Source organism: Corvus moneduloides, chromosome 24, assembly GCF_009650955.1.
Source record: "Corvus moneduloides isolate bCorMon1 chromosome 24, bCorMon1.pri, whole genome shotgun sequence".
NCBI lineage: Eukaryota > Metazoa > Chordata > Aves > Passeriformes > Corvidae > Corvus > Corvus moneduloides.
Window position 1 is genome coordinate 3,724,410 of NC_045499.1, and position 19,618 is coordinate 3,744,027.

General features: G+C 54.1%; 1 protein-coding gene across 4 annotated transcripts; it reads right to left on the minus strand.

Annotated features, from left to right (window-relative positions):
• Nucleotides 1-94: 94 nt before the first annotated feature.
• On the minus strand, nucleotides 95-18,769 carry PPARD (peroxisome proliferator activated receptor delta). Of its 4 annotated transcripts, XM_032133415.1 has the most exons (9): nucleotides 18,712-18,769; nucleotides 15,911-15,999; nucleotides 10,052-12,090; nucleotides 5,895-6,123; nucleotides 5,061-5,212; nucleotides 4,224-4,362; nucleotides 3,438-3,640; nucleotides 2,657-3,110; nucleotides 95-2,256 (listed from the first exon to the last, which is right to left on the minus strand). In XM_032133415.1, the coding sequence occupies exons 4-9, from the start codon at nucleotides 6,022-6,024 to the stop codon at nucleotides 2,009-2,011; spliced, it is 1,326 nt and encodes a 441-aa protein (XP_031989306.1). In that variant the 5' UTR covers nucleotides 6,025-6,123; nucleotides 10,052-12,090; nucleotides 15,911-15,999; nucleotides 18,712-18,769; the 3' UTR covers nucleotides 95-2,008. The 4 variants fall into 4 exon arrangements, with proteins under 4 accessions (XP_031989306.1, XP_031989308.1, XP_031989307.1 ...); XM_032133417.1 differs by lacking the exon at nucleotides 10,052-12,090 and having other exon boundaries at nucleotides 5,895-6,009; XM_032133416.1 differs by lacking the exon at nucleotides 10,052-12,090 and having other exon boundaries at nucleotides 2,657-3,107.
• Between the last annotated feature and the right edge of the window lie 849 nt (nucleotides 18,770-19,618).

Sequence of the window (19,618 nt, forward strand, 5' to 3'; positions counted from 1 at the left end):
TCACAGCAAATGCCATAGCCTCTGCTGGAAATCCTCCCACGGACAGCCCCCAGGTGCTGAGAGAAATCCCACAAATACAGGCTGGACGCTAAAAGGTTCTTAAATATTTAGTTCAGATTTATTTAAAGTCAAGTCAGTTTGTGGACACTATTTATATTATTAAAAACACTTGGAGGTTTGTACTTCTAGCAAAAATATACATTTCAGTTTGAGGGTTGTTATGCTGTCGAGGAAGGAAGAGCAAAAAGTTTCCCAGGTGATGGCACGAGTCCTGCATTGTGGCCCCGGTGGGGACACCACCGGGGCTTTGGGAAGGGCAAATCCCCCAGGCTCCGACCAGCACACACACGTCTCCAGTGCCTTCCCCCAGAGGGCTTCAAAGTGCTTCAGAAACGGTAATTCCCAACACCCCTGCGAGGTAGGGAGGGGAGGGGGTGGGCGGGGAAACTGAGGCACGGCAAAAGGAGCGGAGTGTGGCAGCAGGGGGAGGTTTGGGACCGGCCAGCCCTGTGACGGGGAGGGAAAGCCCAGTGCTCTTCCCCTTTGGGTTTTAAAGGAATTATTGCACCAGGGAAATCTGCTATCCTGAAGAGGAGGAAAGTAAACTAAAACTGAATAATTTGCTCCCACAACCCCTCCTTGGGAATACCAGTATTTTAATAAGGCTGCTCAGGACACACGGGACTACGAGCTGCAGACAGGGAAGTGTTGCTTCTTAGGTCAGACACCATTATCCTGAAAGGGAAACTGAGCCCTTCCCAGGTCCATCCTCCCCCCCACCCTGAGCCCAAGTGACACAGCCCCCCACACCAAGGGCCTGGCCTGGCCCAGGTGGCACCGTGGTGTTTCACTACAGCTGTGAGAAGTTGTGAGGTAAAGTCCCAGAATGGTGCTGGGTTCAGGCAGACCCCGAAGCCTGGACCTGTTCCCACTCTTGGGAGCAGTGGCAGAGGAGGACTGGCAGCTTCCCTGACACAGCCACGCTCGCTGGGAAGCTGCTGCCCATTGTGAGCATCCCAACCACCCCCTTCCTGTTTATAAAGCAGCTGCAAAGCTCTCTGCAACCAATGCACTAACAGATCCTCGTGCTCCTGCTCCGAGCAGAGAGCAGGTGACAATCCAGGTCCCTTTCACAGAGGGGAAACTGAGGCAGGACACCAAACCCCGAGGAGCTCAAGGCCCCTGACCCTCTGCGCGCCTTTTTTGTAACTCACATCTGTGCAGAACAGCCTGTGGAAGCCATGGATTCTGTGCCTCTGCTCTGAAGGTGGAACTTTAAGGAGTCAAATCCTTTCCCTCCCACTTCCCCATCCCACCCTCTCTCATACTGAGGTGCCAAGGGACACATTCCCTATGGAACGAGGGCACCAGGAGCAAAGGCTCGCACACAGCACCCAGGAAGGCAGAGCTCACACAGTCCCGCTGGGAGACAGGAACGCACTGCAGAGCACAGCAGGGCTGCAGCTGAGGGTCTCTGCTGGGACAGCCCCTACCCGTGTTCAAAGATTCTGGGGCTGTTCTTTGGGTAAGAGAGAAACATCCTTTCATCACACTGTCCCAGACTTCACGGCTCATGTCTTCGGAGTGCAAAGGAACAAGAGGATACAGACACACTGTGAGTGCTGCTGTCGGCCCCGCTGGCCCCTGCACCCCCTTGGCTCTCCCAAGGACCAGAGCTCCCCACCCTGGGGACCCGGGGTGCCACAGGAACCTCGCTGCCTGAGCCATGTAAACTGGGCAGCCGCTCTGCTCTGGGAGCAGCCAGAGCTGGGCCGTAGGAACGGGAACAGCAGCTTTGCAGATTTGTTAGTGTGTGTTAACGGAAGCCCTGGCCGAGCAGGAGGCAGCTGCAAATCCTGACGGCATCTCACCCTATGTACCGTATGTCAGGGTCATGTAGAAAAGAGTTTCCAGTAGGAGAAATGGAAGACACTGGGAAGGGTTTTCTTTGTTTCTGTACAGACTCGTGATGGGAATCCATGGCTTCATTCTCATAAATAACAGGTCCTTAGTACATGTCCTTGTAGATCTCCTGCAGAAGCGGGTGCAGAGATGTCTCTGTCTCTGTCTTCTTGATCTTCTGCACCAGCTGGGCGTGCTCTGTCACCAGCTGCCGCAGGTCAGCCATCTTCTGCAGCAGCTTGGGGAAGAGGTACTGGGCATCTGGGTGGTTGGACTGCAGGTGGAACTCCAGTGCTCGCAGGATGTTGTCCTGGATCTCCTCCACCTGCTTCACGTTCATCAGGCCAGGGCGGTCTGTGGAGAGGAAGCATGGTAGCTGCAGGGTCATGGTGCAGCCTTCCAAAGTACACGCTCCTCCTGGGGAAAGGGAGCTGGGGACTGTAACCCACCCACCGGGACTTCAACCTCATCAGCTAGAAAGGGGAGAAGCGTGCCCTTGGGCAACGTATCCCACAGCAGCGCATGAGGAGGAGATGCCACTTCTACATTCCTTGCTGTTGGTCCAAGCTCGCCAGGCATCACCGCCACAGAGAAACTTTGGTTTTGGAAGTGTTCAGTTCTTCTCTCACGCCCCTGAGACATCCCTGGCTGACCTCAGGGCCAGCTGCAGCTCAGCTCCCCTAGCCCCCTCTGAACCACCTCTAAGGAGGCAGGACTCTTCCTGACCCTGGCACGGCCGAGGGCACCCGCTCACCTCCACACAGGATGATGGCAGCCACAAACAGGGACAGGTCACTGTCATCCAGCTCCAGCGCGTTGAACTTCACAGCAAACTCAAATTTGGGCTCCATGATCTCATTGAAGGGCTTGCGCAGGCTGCGCAGGAACTCGCGGGTCACGAAGCCGTTCCCGTTGGCCACCAGCAGCCCATCCTTGTTCATGATGGAGGCCAGCATGGCGAAGATGGCCTCGTGCACCCCGTACTTGAGCAGAGTCACTTGGTCGTTCAAGTAGAGGCCTATGAAGCTGGGGATGCTCTTGGCGAACTCGGTGAGCTCCCGCACGGTCTCCACCGTGGTGCACTGGCAGCGGTAGAAGACGTGCACCCCGATCTCCTTGTAGGGGGGGATACCGTTCACCAGCTGCTTCCACACCAGCCCCTTCTCTGCCTGCCACAAGGTGTCCATGTCATGGATCACAAAAGGCTGCTTGAAGAAGAAGCAAGTTAGGAGTCTGCTGCGGGGACTCGAGGTGCCAGCTCTGCCCAGGACAGTCCTGTCCGCCTGTCCCTGTGCTGTGCCCTGCCTCTGGGGCTGACAGTGCCCAGGCAGTCTGCACCCACCCACCACAGCACAAGTCTGCAGAGCAATGGGATTTTTCCCAGCAAAGGGCAGGACATGCAGAACCCACCTGGCCACAGGTGGGAATGGCGCATATGGAACAGCTACGGCAGCAGGGAGATGTGCAGCATCTCCCAGAGAACAGTCCCCTGTGCTGGCCATGGCCAGCCCCACCTGCCCTGGGAGGGAACTTACTGGGGTGCTGCTGGCCTTCCCGGTCAGGATACCTCTTGCCTTCTTTTTGGTCATGTTGAAATTCTTCAGGTAGGCGTTGTAGATGTGCTTGGAGAAAGCCTTCAGGTCAGCCACCTGCGGGTTCTGGCAGCCGATCTCGCTCGCTGTCAGCCCTGCCACCAACTTCCTCTTCTCTGCCTCTGGCATGCGCCCGAAGCGGATTGCTGGGGGGGCAAAACTGGGGGTCAGGACAGCGGGGGGACCCCAGAAGATGCATCCAGAGAGGCAGGAGTTTGTTCTGCTGCTGCAGACAGACAGGTCTGCTGGAGAACACCTGCAGCTACACAACACAATGCTTCTCCAGGCTGCAGCTCCTCCAGCATCAACACCATGAACCAGCCACTGCTGCTTCCTCACACCAGACTCCCATCCCACTCCTCTGGGCTCTTGCACAAACCCCGATTCCCACATAAAACACCTTTGCTTGTCTGGATCCAAGATTCTTACACCTGAAGTCTGAAAATGCCAGCACAGAAGAACAATCTGCATGCCAGTTCCCTCTGGGCCAGTCCGTAAGGGACAGTCACATGCCAGCAGCTGTACTGCACGGTGGGAATAAACAGCCCCTTCTCATACAGAAAAAGGGGACGAAGAGTCAAATACTTGAAGCATTGGGTTTGAATGATCCCCTAGCAAGAAGAGCCATAGGCTACAGCACAGCAGGCCATGGGAGGCCTCCCTTCACAGGAGGGCAGCTGGCCCTGTGTCACCCAGCTGGCCAGGCCTGTGGGCAGCAGTGACACTCACCATTGTGTGACATGCCCAGCGAGAGGCATTTCTGGAAGCGGCAGTACTGGCACTTGTTTCGGTTCTTCTTCTGAATCTTGCAGCTCCTCTCACACTTCTCGTACTCCAGCTTCATGCGGATCGTCCGGCGGAAGAAACCCTGCAGGCAGGGAGCAAGGGGACATGGAGCAGCAGTGCCTGTGGTTTGGGACCAGGCTGGTTTGTTATCCCCAGGAGCTTCAGGGAGGTTCAGGGGGGTGAGGAAGGGGAGCCCTGGTCTCTCTGATGCAAGCAGAGTCTCTATGGAGAAAGGGGCTGCAGAGGAAGAAGTGTGGGGGGCACTCCATGCCTGGTGCTGTGTGACTGCCAGCAGCCCACAAGGAGGGATGGAGGAACAAGCCATGGGCCAACCCCAGCCTGCAGGAATGTCTGGCAGGACCTGGGCTGCTAATGCAACCCTGCTGGATCTGCTGCAGGGGAAAGAATTCCAGAATTCCAGGAACATCCAAGCTGCAGCCAATGATCCCAGGGGGATAAATACACAGCTCACTGCTGATCTGCAGCACAGAAACCATTTTTAAAAGCAAACTCAGGGTCCCTGTGGGGACAGATGGATTTGCCTTATACAGCAAAGCATGACAAGGCAAGGTTTGGGCCATACAGGTCTCAGCCACCTTCCCAGGGCAGCATTTGCTGCCTGCCTGTACTTGCCACATTCTAGACAGGTTCAATTGAGTTTTTTACAATCAATCCTGAATCCCTGTTTTGCTGCAAATCTGCTTGTGTGAGGAGGCAGCCCAGTCCCTGGGGTCTAAGCCCTGCTTGGTGCTGCTGAACCCAGCCCTCCCTGGTTCTCACCTTGCAGCCCTCACAGGCATGCACGCCGTAGTGGAACCCCGAGGCTTTGTCTCCGCAGACCCTGCACTCCACGTTCAGCGCTCCCAGCGCCGCCTCCTCGCAGCCCATCTGCAGCTGGTCCGACAGCGAGGGAGAGGAGCTCTGTGACAGGTCTGCAAACACACACAGGGACACGTCCTTCCATGTCACAGCCACAGGCCCAGCTCCTGGTGTGGCCAGCTCCTCCAGCCATGGGGCTGAGGAGGGATTTCTAGCCCTGTCCTGCCTGTCCCTGGTATCACATCTGGAATCTGGCACTGGCTGCAGGCAAATGCCGTGCGCAGAGCCAAGACTACCCCAGCAGCTCAGACTCCACATCAATGCTTCTTTATTCCCTCTGGCATTCATGTCCTGGCAATGAAACCCCAACCAGCAGATTTTATAATCCCTGGTTGGCTGGCTGCTGGCACAGGACATCCCAGCTGGAATATCAAGGCCTCTGGAGGAGCCTCTTCTGCATCCACAAACCTTCTCTCCTACCTCCTACAACCACTTTGCACTGAGGACTTCAAGAAGTGTCCAAGGAAGCATTCCCAAGCACCCTGGGAGGCCCCTTGCTCTCAAGCACAATTTACCTACCTGTCCTTTTAATTTCAATTGCCAACAGCTGTGCAGTGATCTCAGAGGAAGAAATAAGCTCTCCATAACTTGGAGCATTATTTCACAAAGGGAAGAGATTAAAACCAGCTGAACTCCATTCAGGGACAGATTCTCTGCCCTTGCAGCTGAGCATGCTGCCTGGGGGCTGTGGGTGCCTGGATGCTCCACAGGATGAGCACCTGTGGCTCCACTCACCTGTGTAGCTGCTTGAAGGCAGCGAGCTGTCTGGTCCTCCAGTTGGGTCTGAGGCTCCGCTTGCCACCATCACTGCCTCTTCCTCTTCCTCTTCCTTGACCTCAGGTACTTCCTCCTGTAGTTGTTCCATAATTGATCACCCCTCAGTGCCAAGACTGCAATCCCTGTCATAGCTCTGGCATCATCCGCGTCTATCCAAGATGGACCCCACCAGGCTGTTCCTGCTAGCCTGCAGGACATGGGAGAGAGGACACTGAGTGCCTGCATGGAGCAGCTCAGCAGCAGGGCAGTGTCACCAACCACACCAGTCCTGCTCTGTGCTTGCTCCTTGGCCAGTGAGACATGCAGAGCCGGGGCCATTTAAAGATCCCTTTGCACTCTGGAATAAACATTCTGTAGGACTCAAGGAAGCAAAAGCTCACAGAATTGTTTTTAAAGCCCAGCAGATCACAAACCAGCTCAGATGCCACCCAGGGACCCAGCTTGCAAATGCCATAGCAGAAACACTGCTCCAGACAATGTCCCCCAGAGCCGCCGGTGACCTGGGATGTGATGGTGACAGCCAGGGCCAGGGTCTGACAGAGCCAGCATCTCCAGAAGAATCAAAGCAGGGCTGGCTTCACCCTCTGTCCCTGCCCAGCCACGGCAGAGCTTGGGTTGGGAGCAGCAGCTGATCAGGGCGTGCCTTGCCCGTAAGTGGAAGATACTGGGGGAGCAGGGCTCAGTGCAGCAGCAGGCAGAGGCTAGAAGTCCCTGGCCCGTGCAAGCCATCTGCAAGACTGATGGCTTCCTGTCGGCCCTGCACTCACACTCCTTCCCGTCAGAGTGCTGCCAGTTACAGCCTTTGTGTTTGTTTTCACTTGGCTCCTCTGCCAAGAGCAGGGTTGAATGTGTTGCTGTTGCTCTGCGCAGCTGCTGGGCCGTGCTCAGCCACGGGGTCCAGCAGTGCGATCCCAACGGCCACACAATCCAACCAGTGTCTTAATCCTGGGTTTCCTGTGGGAGGAATGGCCCCATCCTCCCCCACGCACTTCCGCTCCTTGTTTGCCTTACTCCATCCCAAAGAGCCCACAAAGAGCTCCAGCCGACCAAACGATGCAGCACCGGTACCGTGGCTATGGCACAGCCATTCCCACCTGCCTCCCAACCATGCCACATCTTGATTCCTAAAATGACTCTTGCTTGAATAATTAATATCTCAAGCCCAGCTTATGTAAAGTTCCATCCACTTCCTTAAGAGAGCAATTTTTAAGTGGAGAAATACCCATCAGGAAAGCCATTGAAATCCAGGTTCAACCAAGAAAGCTTCAATTTGCAGACTCAAATTAAACTAATGCAGGATCTTGCAGGGGCCTCGTATAAGAGCAACCCCAAGCTCTGGGATGGTCTGTGCCCTGTGCCCAAGGCCACAGCACAGCTCAGGGCTTGCTGGGGGAGGGCAGTGACCCAGAACTCCCTGGATTTGTTTGCCCTCCCGCAGCAGACCCTCACACCTGGCACTTCGAACTTGAGCTGCAGCCAGCTCCTTGGATTGCTGGAAAGCCATCAAGGTCAGAGCTCCCTGAAAGAGCAAGGAAGCAGCTCAGGGAGAGAACAAAACCTGCAGGTGGGAGGGTGAACACAAACACGTTACAAAGCCAGAACACAAGTCACCCCTGGAGCTGGTGCTGCACCAGAGCCTGGGTCTCCTGTGGTTGAGGGGGCTTTGTTTTTTCCCTCCACACTGGGAATTCAGACTGCAGGACAGGTGGCTTTGTTTCCAGAAGAGGTACATTAGTGGCAACAGCGAGCACAGTGGCCTGTGCTCCTTGGCAGCAGGAGCAGGCAGGGGGGTGCTCCCTTCCCGTGCCTCCACATGAGCACTGAGGGACCATTGACGGGCTGTGTTATCCTTGGCCTCTGCTCACACATCCCACGTGGTGGGACACGGCAGACAGGCAGGAAAACCTATTCACTGGAGATGGAGGGTAATGAACTTCATCCTTTTCAGGGTTATATATAAATGATCACACAAACATCAGGGAAACACTTTTGCCTGGAAGAGCAGTTAGCAGGGGAAGCTTGTGGCAGGAGCAGCTCATCTACAGTGGAAAATCGATCCTGCAGGAGCTTAATGAGCATCTCATTAGATTCTCTTTGTCCCTGGCATCCAGCACAAGCCCCTTGCTTTAAACCCACTGCAGACAGAGCTCTCTGCTTTGCCCCAGATGTCTCATGGGACATGTTGGAATAATTTGGGCACGTCCCTGACATGCTGTCCTGCATCTGCTGGGTCTACTCAGGGCCATGTGCACCCAGGGCAGCAGCAAGTTTTTGGCATGCAGTTTTCTCCCCAAAACCCAAAAAAGCAACTCCAAAACTGTGCTTGGAGTCGGGCTTGGATGGGTGTGAGGAGGGAGAAAACAGAGGACGAGACACGGACAGACAGGTCCAGAGGGCCCCAGCTAAGGCTGCTCGTGCACACAGGCATTACAGAAAGGATATGGATGTGAATCCCGCCCTTTGAGAGTGGCTGGAGAGCCAGAGAGAGAAAAGCTTTTACCAGAAGGCTCCAAATGTGTTGCTTGAATATCTCCTTGCAGGCCAAGAGTTCAGGGGCCTGGGCAGAGGGGAGCTGCAGGAGCTCTTTGCACACCTGCCTCTCCCTTAGCCCTTCCTGTTTTCTAAACAACTGGGATAGAGGGAGAGGACTGGAAAAGAGGATTGATCTCACATGGGAGGCTGCAGCCCCAGCCTTTGGCAGATGAAGGGCCAAGGCAGCCGCTGCCTGGGTAAAGGGCCAGGCGTGGGCCGTGCCTGTGCACCCCTTGGAGGAGCCAGCCAGCTGGGCAGAGCCCCCAGCAGGAGAGGGACCTCAGCCCTCACCCCCGTGCCAGGTATAGCAGGGAGGCAGCAGGCAGAGACTGTGGAGATTCACCAAGGATTCACATGCTTCCCTCTGCTCCCCTGCAAGCCCTTCAGTGGGAATGGGGGTCCTGGGAAGCTGGCACTCTCCAGAGGTTTGTCCAAAGTCTCTCCATCTGAGCGCAAGGAGGGACCTGCCCAGCCAGCACCGCAGCCCAGAATCTTTGTGGGACAGCACTGTGGGTGACAAAGGACAGCCAAAGGGCCCATCTCCACCCCAGGACCTCTCAAGCCATTTGGTGCCGCCACATCCCGTGGCCAAGTTGCCGGAGCAGGGATAACGTGGTCTGCTCCTCTTGGCTGAGTCCTGTGCCAGAGCGCAGCACACAAACTTCGAGCTGCAGGAAGACTTGCAGAGATTTCTGCCTGCCATAGACACCCACCCCTTTTTTTCCATTTGGCAGCCGTCACAGGACGCTGATGGAAACAAGGATGGAGATTGTGAATTTCTTCCTAAGCATATCCAGAGAATCTAGCAAAGATGTTTCCCTTCCTCTTCCCACAGGATGGGAATGAGCAAGAGGGCAAGCATCTCATGACTTGCTCTGCCCTTGCCTCAATCCCTGTTTCAAGGAGCTTTGGTAACCCTGGCTGAGCCAGCAGCTTCCTCTGCAGCCAGGGCAGGGAGGGTTTGTTTGCTGGCTCTGGGCTTGGGCTGATGCCTGCTGGCTGCAAACAGCTTGGGCAACAGGTTTGTCTTTCCTAGAAGCTGGCATCTACGCCAAGCTAAACCATCAGTGGGAACAGGGAGAGAGACGTGGCAAAACCAGAAGAGGAAAAAAACAGGAATAGAAGTTAAAAGGAAATAAACCTTCAGTGTGGATTCCCTGCAAGAAGGCAGTACAGCTGACCAAGAGCCTCCAGTTCATCAACCAACAGCCTGTGCCCCTGTGGCCTGGCAGTTCCCCTGGCAGCTAATACTGCTGATTAGCACGTAGGCCCTGGAGCCAAGCTCAGAGTTTCCAGGCAAAGCAAAGCACCAAAGAAAGGTCCAAACCTCCCAAGAGTCAAGTCACAGAGCTGATCCGCTCAAAGTAGCTGTTCAAGTTACTGTAAAAGAGGTCATCAGGAATGGCAAAAGGGAACCAATATACCATGGGAGCACTCCTGGCTCGTGTTTTTATTCCTCTGGATAAGAATGTTCGCCAAATTCACAGCCAAAAGAAACAGGAGGGGTGAGATGAGAACTCAGCCCTCCGTAGGGCAGCATTGTGATGCGCAGCACATTTTGAAATCCACAATCGAAAACTGACCTGAATCCATCAAGGAGATGTGATTGCTGCTGGTTGACCACCTTTTGCAGACTTCCCTCGGGTTGTGTCACTGCTTCCAAGATCTGCTGACCAAGTACCAGTTTCTGTTCCTCCTCCTATACGTCAGCTACTACTAATAAAAGCCAAGTAAGAGCTAAGCAGATGCTGCAATACAGGAAAGGTAACTAAGAGTACAAAACAGGGGAGACGAACACTGAAAACATGTTTGTGTTTGCTCCTGGAAGATCAGCATACCCCCGTATTAGCCAATGAGATCTCAGCAGTACTTAGTAGCCGAGTGTTTCCTCCCTTACTCAAAGTCTTGGCCGCAAGGCAGGCTACACACAAAAATAAACTACTAGAGCTAGCAAGGAAGAGCCCTCCCACACAGCACTGACCAGGACGGACATTGTGGGCCAGATTCTTCCCCTTGAAGCATCTGCGTAGATGTTGTTCCATGCCCCAGAGTCCAGTCCTGTGATTCTCTCTCCAAGGCTGCTCGGTGTGGACCACCTGTGCTTCCCCAAGAGTGAGCTGGGCTCACTAAGCAGTGGGGTACTGCCAGAGCTGCCATTACCATAGCTGCTGCTAATTACTCAGGGACATGTGACACAGGGTGCAGGAGATTTCCCTCAGCTGCCTTGCGCAGCCAGGCTTGCCAAAATGAATCACACCTCTACTGCATGTTTTAACTCACCCACTTCCTGGGCACTGAGGGGGGAAAAAAAACCCCCAGCTCATTAAAAAAAGGTTACAAAACTTGCTGGATTCTTCTCTTTTTGTACCATGATTGATGCTGTAGCCAAAACCAGGTCATGACATTTTCCTCCAAAAGGAACTTGCTGCTGGCTTTGTTCAGAGTGCAAGAGGTATTGCAGACACAGAAAAAAAGCAGACTTTGGGCACTGAACTCTCAGCCATGCGCAAAGCAGGGTCTGCCGGGCTGCTCGTTCTCCAAGAGTTGCAGCCCTCCCTGGCTCCAGCAGCTCCAAGCATGCATGAGATGTGCTTCAAAATCTTGAGATACTGGAAGACAGAGGAGTCATCCCTCCACAGCTTCCCAGCAGAGGGACTCCCTGCCCTTGTGAGGCTCCGTGGCTGATGCTGGCGGAAGGGCAGCAGCAGGGCAGGCTGTGAAGAGCTGTGCAGTTGTTAGCTCTTACTTGTAGTGCTGCTCCATGACCTTCAGCAAATCTGGTCAAGTCCCATACCTCCATTTCCTTTATCATCAAAGAAACCTCAGCCAAAACCAAAATCCACCACAAAGAAACAAACCCAGGATTTTTACAGTGCTTCCTTCCTGATCCTTCCCTGGCTGCGTTAGCTCATGGAGACGGTATGTTTTGGAAGTGCAGAGCAATAGATCAGTGCTAAGTGTCATTGTTTATTCCTGTATTGCAGATTTTGACACCTGTTCGCAGTCACACTTGCAGGTCTGGCCTGCCCGGCCCCTGGTCAGCTCCCTGCACTGCTTGTGACCATCTTCTCCTGTCGTACATTCCTGTACAAGGCATTTCCAGGATGACTTGCAGGAAATAAACTGGCACATCTCATTCTGCCAACTGCTGACTGGTATTTGTGTTTTGCGGTCAACTCAGGACAGCCCGAAGTACCTATGGCCAGGAGGGGCACGTGGGTCTCACCCACTGGAACAAGGACAGCAGCCAGGAAACAAGCAGGTATTGGAAAGGTGACACCACTGGGCCTTCTCAGTGCTGGAAATGGCACAGAAGTGCTGCTATTTGAGAAGATCGTTACGTCTGGCAAGGAGAGAGGATCATCCCCCCACAGCCCAGTGCACAGCAGAGGTGGCTGTGAAACTGTGGCAATGCTTTGGGATCACGCTGCAAACCTGGCACTCACGCCAGAGAAGCTGTCTGGGATGTATTCCCCCTTCCTTTACCATCCCAAAGGTGAGGAGGTTGGAAGCTCAGAACTCACTGAACCACTGTAAGATGATGCTTTCCCAAACTGCTGAAGTCCTCTTGGCTGTACTCCAGGGCAGTCAGTTTGCTTAGGGACCCCTTGTCCTCCCGAACCTGAGCAGGACACATGGAAGGATCGGGTTTCAGGAACATCAGTAATTATAGAACAGGGCTGGTAAGGGAGGAGCTCACAGAAACAGCAACACCACTTCCCAAGGCAAACAGTGGGCACAGGGTGTTACAGACCCAGAGCAGCACCGAAATGGAACTCCAGGAAAGTGGTGAGTGGGACAAGCTGTGGCTCAGCACCGCTGGCGGTCAGGGAGGCCAAGTTTGGCAGTGCTGCACACACCAGGACCCAGGTTAGATTTCCCCAAAGTTTCAGGGTCACTGGGACACCAACAAGTGCCACCCCTGCTCTGGAAGGGGCAATCAGCTCCCCAGAAAAGCAATGGGGGCAGAAAAGCAGCAGTGGGCCGATGAGTCACTTAGGATCACACACATGCATGCAGCCTTCTGTCTGGAGCCAAACATCCAGTAGGCCCCTAGGTTTTATTGCTACGTTGCCAGTGCTCCCAGATCCAGGAAAATGCCCACAAAACCAGTAGCAAGCCTCCTCCTCTTTGCAGCAACAGATTTTAGATCTGTTGGATCTGTTTAGATCTGTTGAACTAATAAGGAAAAAAAAAAAAAATCCATCAGCCTGTAAGTTTTGTTATGTTTACACTTGGACTCCCAGAGAAGTGCTACTTGGTTTTGTAGACTTTAGCAAAATATCCTGGGCACCAGCCACGCTGCTCTGATCCCAGGATGCAGCTGACAGAGAGCAACTGTGCCCAGGCACAAGTTCCGATGATTCAGCAGGGCCAGGAACATGCGCAGCGAGATGGATCGAGCAGATTGCTGTGTCTGCTGCAGCTCCCCTTCAGCCAGGAAAACAGAGGGGTCCCAGTCTGACTGCACACATCTCCGTAGGAAAACCTCCAGAGAACACCAGAATCACTTTTCCACACAAACTAGTACAACACCCTCTCAGGGAACTAGATGGGAATGCTGTTTCCTTACTATTTTTGGCCACATTCACACAGCAATAGCTGCCTGGAGAACAGAGATTTCCCTGCCTTTTCAGCAGGGAAAGGAGCAGCGACCATGTCAGTGTGATCCTGCCAAGACTCACAGTGTGCTCTGACTATTTGGATTTCTGCCTCAGCTCCCAGAAAACAAAACCCTTGAGCAAAGCATTCACACTTTTTGTAACATCCTCATGCCTTTGGCACTGTCTTGGGGGTACAGGGTGAGCCACAGAGCTCACGGTGAGCCAACAGCTACTGCTTCCTGACACAGCCAGCTGCTGGCAGCTCAGCAGGCTCCTCAAGTTCATGCTCACCAACAACCCTTTTCCAGAGATCCCCATGTCCCTAAGTTCCACAACATAAGGCCTACCCCAGAGACATGAGAACCCACGGATATTTTCAGAGATGTGGTTCTCTGACCATCAGCCCTTGTGGAGTTAACAGCTTTCAAGGGCCAACATCTCTAGTAGAATCCATATAAACAACTTAAAGGTGAAAAGCTGATTTGGGCATTTTCAGAAATATCCTAGATTGCACTATGATGAAATTAAGAGTTCCATTGAAAAATGTTTGTAACAAGTCAGGAAGGATAAGGATTTGAGCTTAGGTTCCCATCAACAAGATGACTGCACAAAGCATTGCCTATTTTGAAGCCATCTCACACAACCTCTGCCAGGAAAGGCCTGACAAAGCCTGTCCTAATGAGATAGGCATGTGTTTCCGCAGTAAAGTCTGTCTTAACAGCCCATCAAAGAAATGCTTCCCTATCAGCTCATCGGCCCTTTCAAATCACCAGAACCATTCCCTGTCTAGATCCCACATCTCTGTTAAGGGTTGAACATGCATGTTCTGGTTTTTGCTATTTCAAGCTCCAGTTCCCAGACTAGGGCAAATCAGGAAATGCAGCATGATGGCAACAACTTCTGGTAACATGGAGATTACCAGGCTGTGGCCATGCCCCAGCCCCTGAGATGGGTTCTGGCTTGATCCAGCACCATAACAAACACTTGTGTTTCTGGCTTGTGCTTTCATCCTGCCACTTCCTCCTCCATGGTCAGGATTCCCCTGCAAACCACAGACTCCCCAAAACTCAAAACTTCGAGAAGAGCCTGTCCATGAGGTTCCCAGGAAAGCCCCCCAACATCCACACACACATTTCAGAGCCCTTTGCAAAGCCAAATAGAAAGACCTGACCAAAACGATCCCAGATGTTCGCAAGCTCTTGGCTAAGCCTTGGAAAACACAGACATTTTCCAGACATTATGACTGAAACAGTGAATATTAAAGCATTTCAAGAAGTCATAATGAAACTAAGATATATCTCGAGTCAGTTCTGCTCTGAACCCTTCCTGCAATCAAGCAGGGCTCCAGTGAATGTCATCCCAAAACATATATTTTGGGGAGAATGCATTTCACAACCTCCTTGACCAAAAGGATTCATACTGGCATCAATCATTCCACTCTAAACCTCGCTTTGGGAAAGTAATTTCCCAGGCATTCTGCCGAGGCAAGCACATTTCAGAGTATTAAAAAAAAAATAAAACTAGCTCTACAGAAAAATCTTACTTGTCCTCACTATGGAATTCACTTCTGTTGGTCCAGACTTTCCCAGACTCTCCAAAATTACTGCAGCAGTGCACCTCTAGAAAAAGCAGAGATTGCTCTGCAGCACCTGATGAGAAGCAGCAACAGAGCCCAACAAATCTGCGGTTATCAGTTTGTTCCTGCTCTAAGCAAAAGAGTCAGTACAAGCCACAAAACCCCTGACATCTAAAATGTCATAGCCAGGGCAAGCCAGGCTGGGATCTGACAGCAAATAACCTTTCAGACATAAGCACTGTAACATCATCTCACCCAATTAAAACATCATTTGTATGTCAGGTTCTGTTGTTCAGAGGAGCCCAAGAGTCTCTTGTTGTGCCAATCCCTCAGTCTCCAAGATCATTTGCAGATTTCCAGTCCATAATTCAATAGCCACAGATGAAATATTCCCCAAAGGGCAACAAGATGTACTGTACAAAAATACATATTTGTCAAAAGGCATCACGCAAGAAAGACAGAGCCCATAAACACCAGAAAGCAATTCTGTACAACAATGCTCTTCTGATCAGCAAAGCCTCATGGGGCTCATTATAAAATCCTCTCCACATGCTGTGAAGATCCTTGGAAGTCTGTGTCTTGAATACCAGAACAGAGACAGCGTAACAGTTGCACCAACGTGACACAGAAACCCACAACAGCTCAACGCCTCAGACCTGTGTTGTGGCAAACACACACCCACAGCCACATGCAGACAGCCTCAGCACCGCTGATTCCAGGAATCACTTCAAGGGTCTGCAGGCAGGACGGTGCCCGCCCATGTCCCTGCTGACCACCTCCTCCAAACCCCTGTCCTGCCTCTGCCACGATCTGCTCGGCTTTGTCTGACACCGACAGACAGCATCGGCCCCACTGCCGGGTCATGTGTGGGACTGTTGGGTGATCAGTTACCCATGTGCAGCCCTGGATCTCATATGCCCTCCCCCATCTATGAGAGCCAATTTCAGTCATAAACACCAGCAAAATAATGAAATGTTATGTCACTGTGCTTTCTAAAGCAAGAGCCAGCTGAGGAGAACAGGATTAGACCATGGTCCTCACAGTGTATCCCTGAAGTAATCCATAAGATCATATTCAGAAACCGAACAAAAATAAGGTACAGAGTTTAAATTTAAAATGAAATTTAAGAAAGTTTAAGTCCATGGACAAAGTGAAACTTGCTGGAAGCAAACCGCTCTTCCCAGGCTCTTCCCTACCCCAAGTTTCTAGAAACACTGGTAAGTGCCTTGGTTGGTGGCCCACATGCAAAGGGGAAGGGTTACCTCTGCGGAGCAGCTGTCCCCGTCTGCCCGTCACCGAAAGCCACCGCTCGGTCACCATGTCAGCATGGACAGCCGAAACCTGGAGCAATCTGCAGAAGGACAGAGAGCAAGTTTCCACGGCTGTGCTGAAGGCCAGATATTTATGCCGCTGGGAGCACTGGGCTGGGTCCAGCAGCAGCTCTGAAATTTAAACACACACTCCCTCTTTCGTACGCTGAAGCCCTGGGCCAAGGTGACTCCAGGGGGCCGCTGCCACAGGCAGCATCTGTCCCAGGACCAGGAGGTAGAGCAAACCCTGGGGTGTCCAGCAGAGACAGCCCCATCCCCTCACCAGGGATGTCACCTTTGCCTTAAGTCACCTGCAGCCAGAGGCTGATGACCCTGAGCTCTTATGACAATGCACAGTTGATGCTAGAAAAAGGTCTATGGTGGCCACAAGGCTGCTTGTTTACTCAGCTTGCTTAATCCACCTTCAAGAGGCTGCCAGAAAGTTCCTGCAACTTTAATGAACTTCCTCTTGGGTGGCTGAAACTTAAGGATTCAACAGAGTTCATTCACTCTTCTTGGTTTTCCTGAGAACTTTGCCTTGTATGAATTTCAGGCTTGAAAGAGAAGGAAGAGACTAATGCCAGAAAAAAAATGGCTTATGAGGCTTTGAACTAGAGGGCTTAGAGAAAACATGTTCTATTTTTAGACAGTTATGCAGACTAACTGGACTAAAACATTAAACAAAGATGTTGTGAACATGATGCTGTTTGCACCCACATACCCTCCTTGACATTACCCAGGCTTAGCTGCTCCTCCCACTCCGATGGAAAAGCCCCATCTTGTATTGCTGCCCTTGACATGGGACAACTTGTGAGGCAGCTGAGAACCAGCAAGAAACCAGCAAGAAACCAGCAAGAAACCAGCATCGCCAGCCCCTAGCAGGACGGGCAGCTCGGCAGCAACCTGCGAGTGCTGCGCTGAGAGTGAACCCCGAGTGCTGCACATCCTTCCAGGTCTGACATGGCAGCGGCAGCTGCAGCTGCCCAGGAGAGGATGAAAAAAGAACATGAATCCCCTGCCTCAAAAGCTGAGGATCCCAGTGGCCTGAGTGTGGAGGGTGTTCCCTACAGGATCAAGGCACATCCAGAGGAGGGCACAAGTGTGAGATCCAAAAATACGACCCAAGTCCCTCGCACTGGAGCATCAATCACATCAGGATCGCCTGGTCAGTGATGTCAAAGTCACATCGTCCTGAAGGCAGTGATTGCCCTTGTTTAGAGGTGGGGGCTGAGGACAGCCTAGAGCTCTGCCAAGTGTGGATCCAGCACCAGCCTCTGCCTCAGTGGGGCCACAAAAGCGCCCTCGGGAGCTTCACTTTCACAGCAGAGCAGGTTCCTCATCCCTTCTCTCCCAACATGGAAGACAGTTTTTCTAAACAATCCTGACAAAGTTTCTCTTTAATCTCTCTGACAAAGAACAATACTAAAGTCATTCCAACCCCACTGGCACATCAGGAGTTGGCTTTCTTCACGTCCACCAGCAATAAAGCTCATCCTGATTCGGTAACACAGCATTAGCCTTGACACTGTCAACAAGGGCTGAATCACATGCAGGGAGTGCACAAATCACACCCTGAGCTCTCTCCCATTGCAGACCAGAGTGCTCAGCTGCTGCCAGAGATCTGAGAATTAAAACTAAATGATTGGCTCACGTTGTCCCACTCACAGCTAAATGCCAGGACATGCCCATCACACCACACACAAGGCAACACTTGCACCAGCTTGGCAGGGCATGGAGGGAACCTGCCAGCACATCCCACCTGGATGCTTCCTCTGCTGTCCCTGGCTGACACATGGCAAGTCATCAGGAAAACTCCCACCTCAGCCTGGAGCAGGTTTGTACAGAAAAGGATACTCTGCTGAAGGCAACAAGGGATTTGCACGGACAGGGCAGGAGGAGAGGAGAGTGGGGCAGAAACAAGAAACAGGACATGGGCTGTCTCAACCCACAGGTCACTGGTTTAGAGACCAACACTGCAACCAGCCCTGGGACTCTGATTTGTGGGGCAGCCACCGCTCAGACCCCTCTGCATCACCATGATGGGCACTGTCCGGACCCTATGGCACATCCGATTCCTTCCCACATGCATCTCCTTCATCTGGGATCTCAGGGAAAGAGGGAGCAGAACGTGGAGATATGAGGGATGAGAAAGGACTCTCAGATCCTTCCTCCTGCAGCAGCCCCTCACCGGATGCTCTGCTAAAGGTCCATCCTGATCCTCCTGCTTCTCCTCCTTCCAGCCCCAGAGCTCTGCAGTGCCTGGTACCCTCAATCCCCTGGCGAATTCCCCCTCCATCACGCCACCCTGGCAAAGACGACGGGCACGCTGTCCCCCTAAGCTTCCTCCCGTGCGGGCCATGTCCCGTGCTCAGTCTCCCCTGATTTCCCAAGAAGAACTACAGCCTGAACCCTAAAGCCACCGATGCCGCTCACGCCCCAGCTCCTCGCACCCATATCCCCTCTGCACCAACCCCTGCCCCAAACCCTGTCACACCCACAGCCTCTCACACCCCCCGCCCCTCACAGCCCCTCTCCCTCGCACTCCCCGTCCCTCACACATTCCGTCCCGCACACGCCCTGCCCCTCACAGCCCCCGTCCCTCACGACCCCGCTCCCTCACAGCCCCCGTCCCTCACAGCCCCGGCCCCTCACGACCCCGCTCCCTCACAGCCCCCGTCCCTCACAGCCCCGGCCTCTCACGACCCCGCTCCCTCACAGCCCCCGTCCCTCGTCCTCCCCCCGGTCCCGCTCACCTCACGCGCGGCCCCGCTCGCGTCGTCGCCCCCCCGTCACCCCCGGCCCCGCGCGTCACCGCGCACGCCCTGACGCCACCGCACCCCGCGCGCGCGCGCGGCCAATCGCCGCCGCCGCCGGGGCCTCGCGGCCGCGTCACCACGGCAACGGCCCCGCCCCCCCCGCGCGCCGCATCGCCCCCTGCCGGGAGCCGCCCGCACTGCACCCCGCGGCGGGAGAGAGGCCTCATGGGAAGTGTAGGCGCTGCCCGTGGTGGGCTCTAGGGGCGGGGCAGGGCGGGCGGAGCGGTCTGAGGGCGGCCCAATATGGCGGCGGCGGCGGCAGCGGTTCCGTGCGGGCGGCTCAGCGCCCGAGGAGCCCGAGCAGCGCCGGTGACCCATCGGCCCCAGCAATTCGCACCGCGGCCCCCCTCGAGCCTCGATAGAAGACAATAGCCCAGCCTCGGGGCAGAGCTGGGAAGGGCTCACTGTGCTCAGAAAGCCCGTGCAGAATGGCGGGGTCCCGTGTCCAAGTGGTGCGGCCAGGATGGTGCGCAGCAGGCAGGGATCCCCACAAGGGGACGGCCCAGGGCTCAGGGCCGCCCCGCTGCGTCCCAGCGGGGAGAGCTGACGCGTTTGACCTGCAGCTCCTGCCCTGGCCGTGCCCCCGCTGTGCGTCAGCGCGGGCCTGGGCCGGGGCCGCCCCGCACCCCGGGCACACTGAGCGCTTTGTCCCGGGGCCCACGGAGCCTTCGGCCACGATGGAAAAAAGCTGTGGGAGAGAAACACTCTGAGACCGGGGGCAGCGCCGTGCGAGGCCCGGGAGGAAACAGATCATAATCTCCCTAACGGAACTCGGCTCATCTCCGAGCGAGTGCGCAGAGGTGGAGTTGATGCAGAGGTTGCTCCCGGGGCCTGTGCCAGAGGC

Coding starts and splice junctions, on each gene's coding strand:
- PPARD (XM_032133414.1), bottom strand. CDS start 6,024: ATGGAACAACTACAGGAGGAAGTACCTGAGGTCAAGGAAGAGGAAGAG. Junction 5,213..5,894: donor GCCTTCAAGCAGCTACACAG/GTGAGTGGAGCC, acceptor GTGTGTTTGCAG/ACCTGTCACAGAGCTCCTCT. Junction 3,641..4,223: donor GCTGGGCATGTCACACAATG/GTGAGTGTCACT, acceptor TTGCCCCCCCAG/CAATCCGCTTCGGGCGCATG.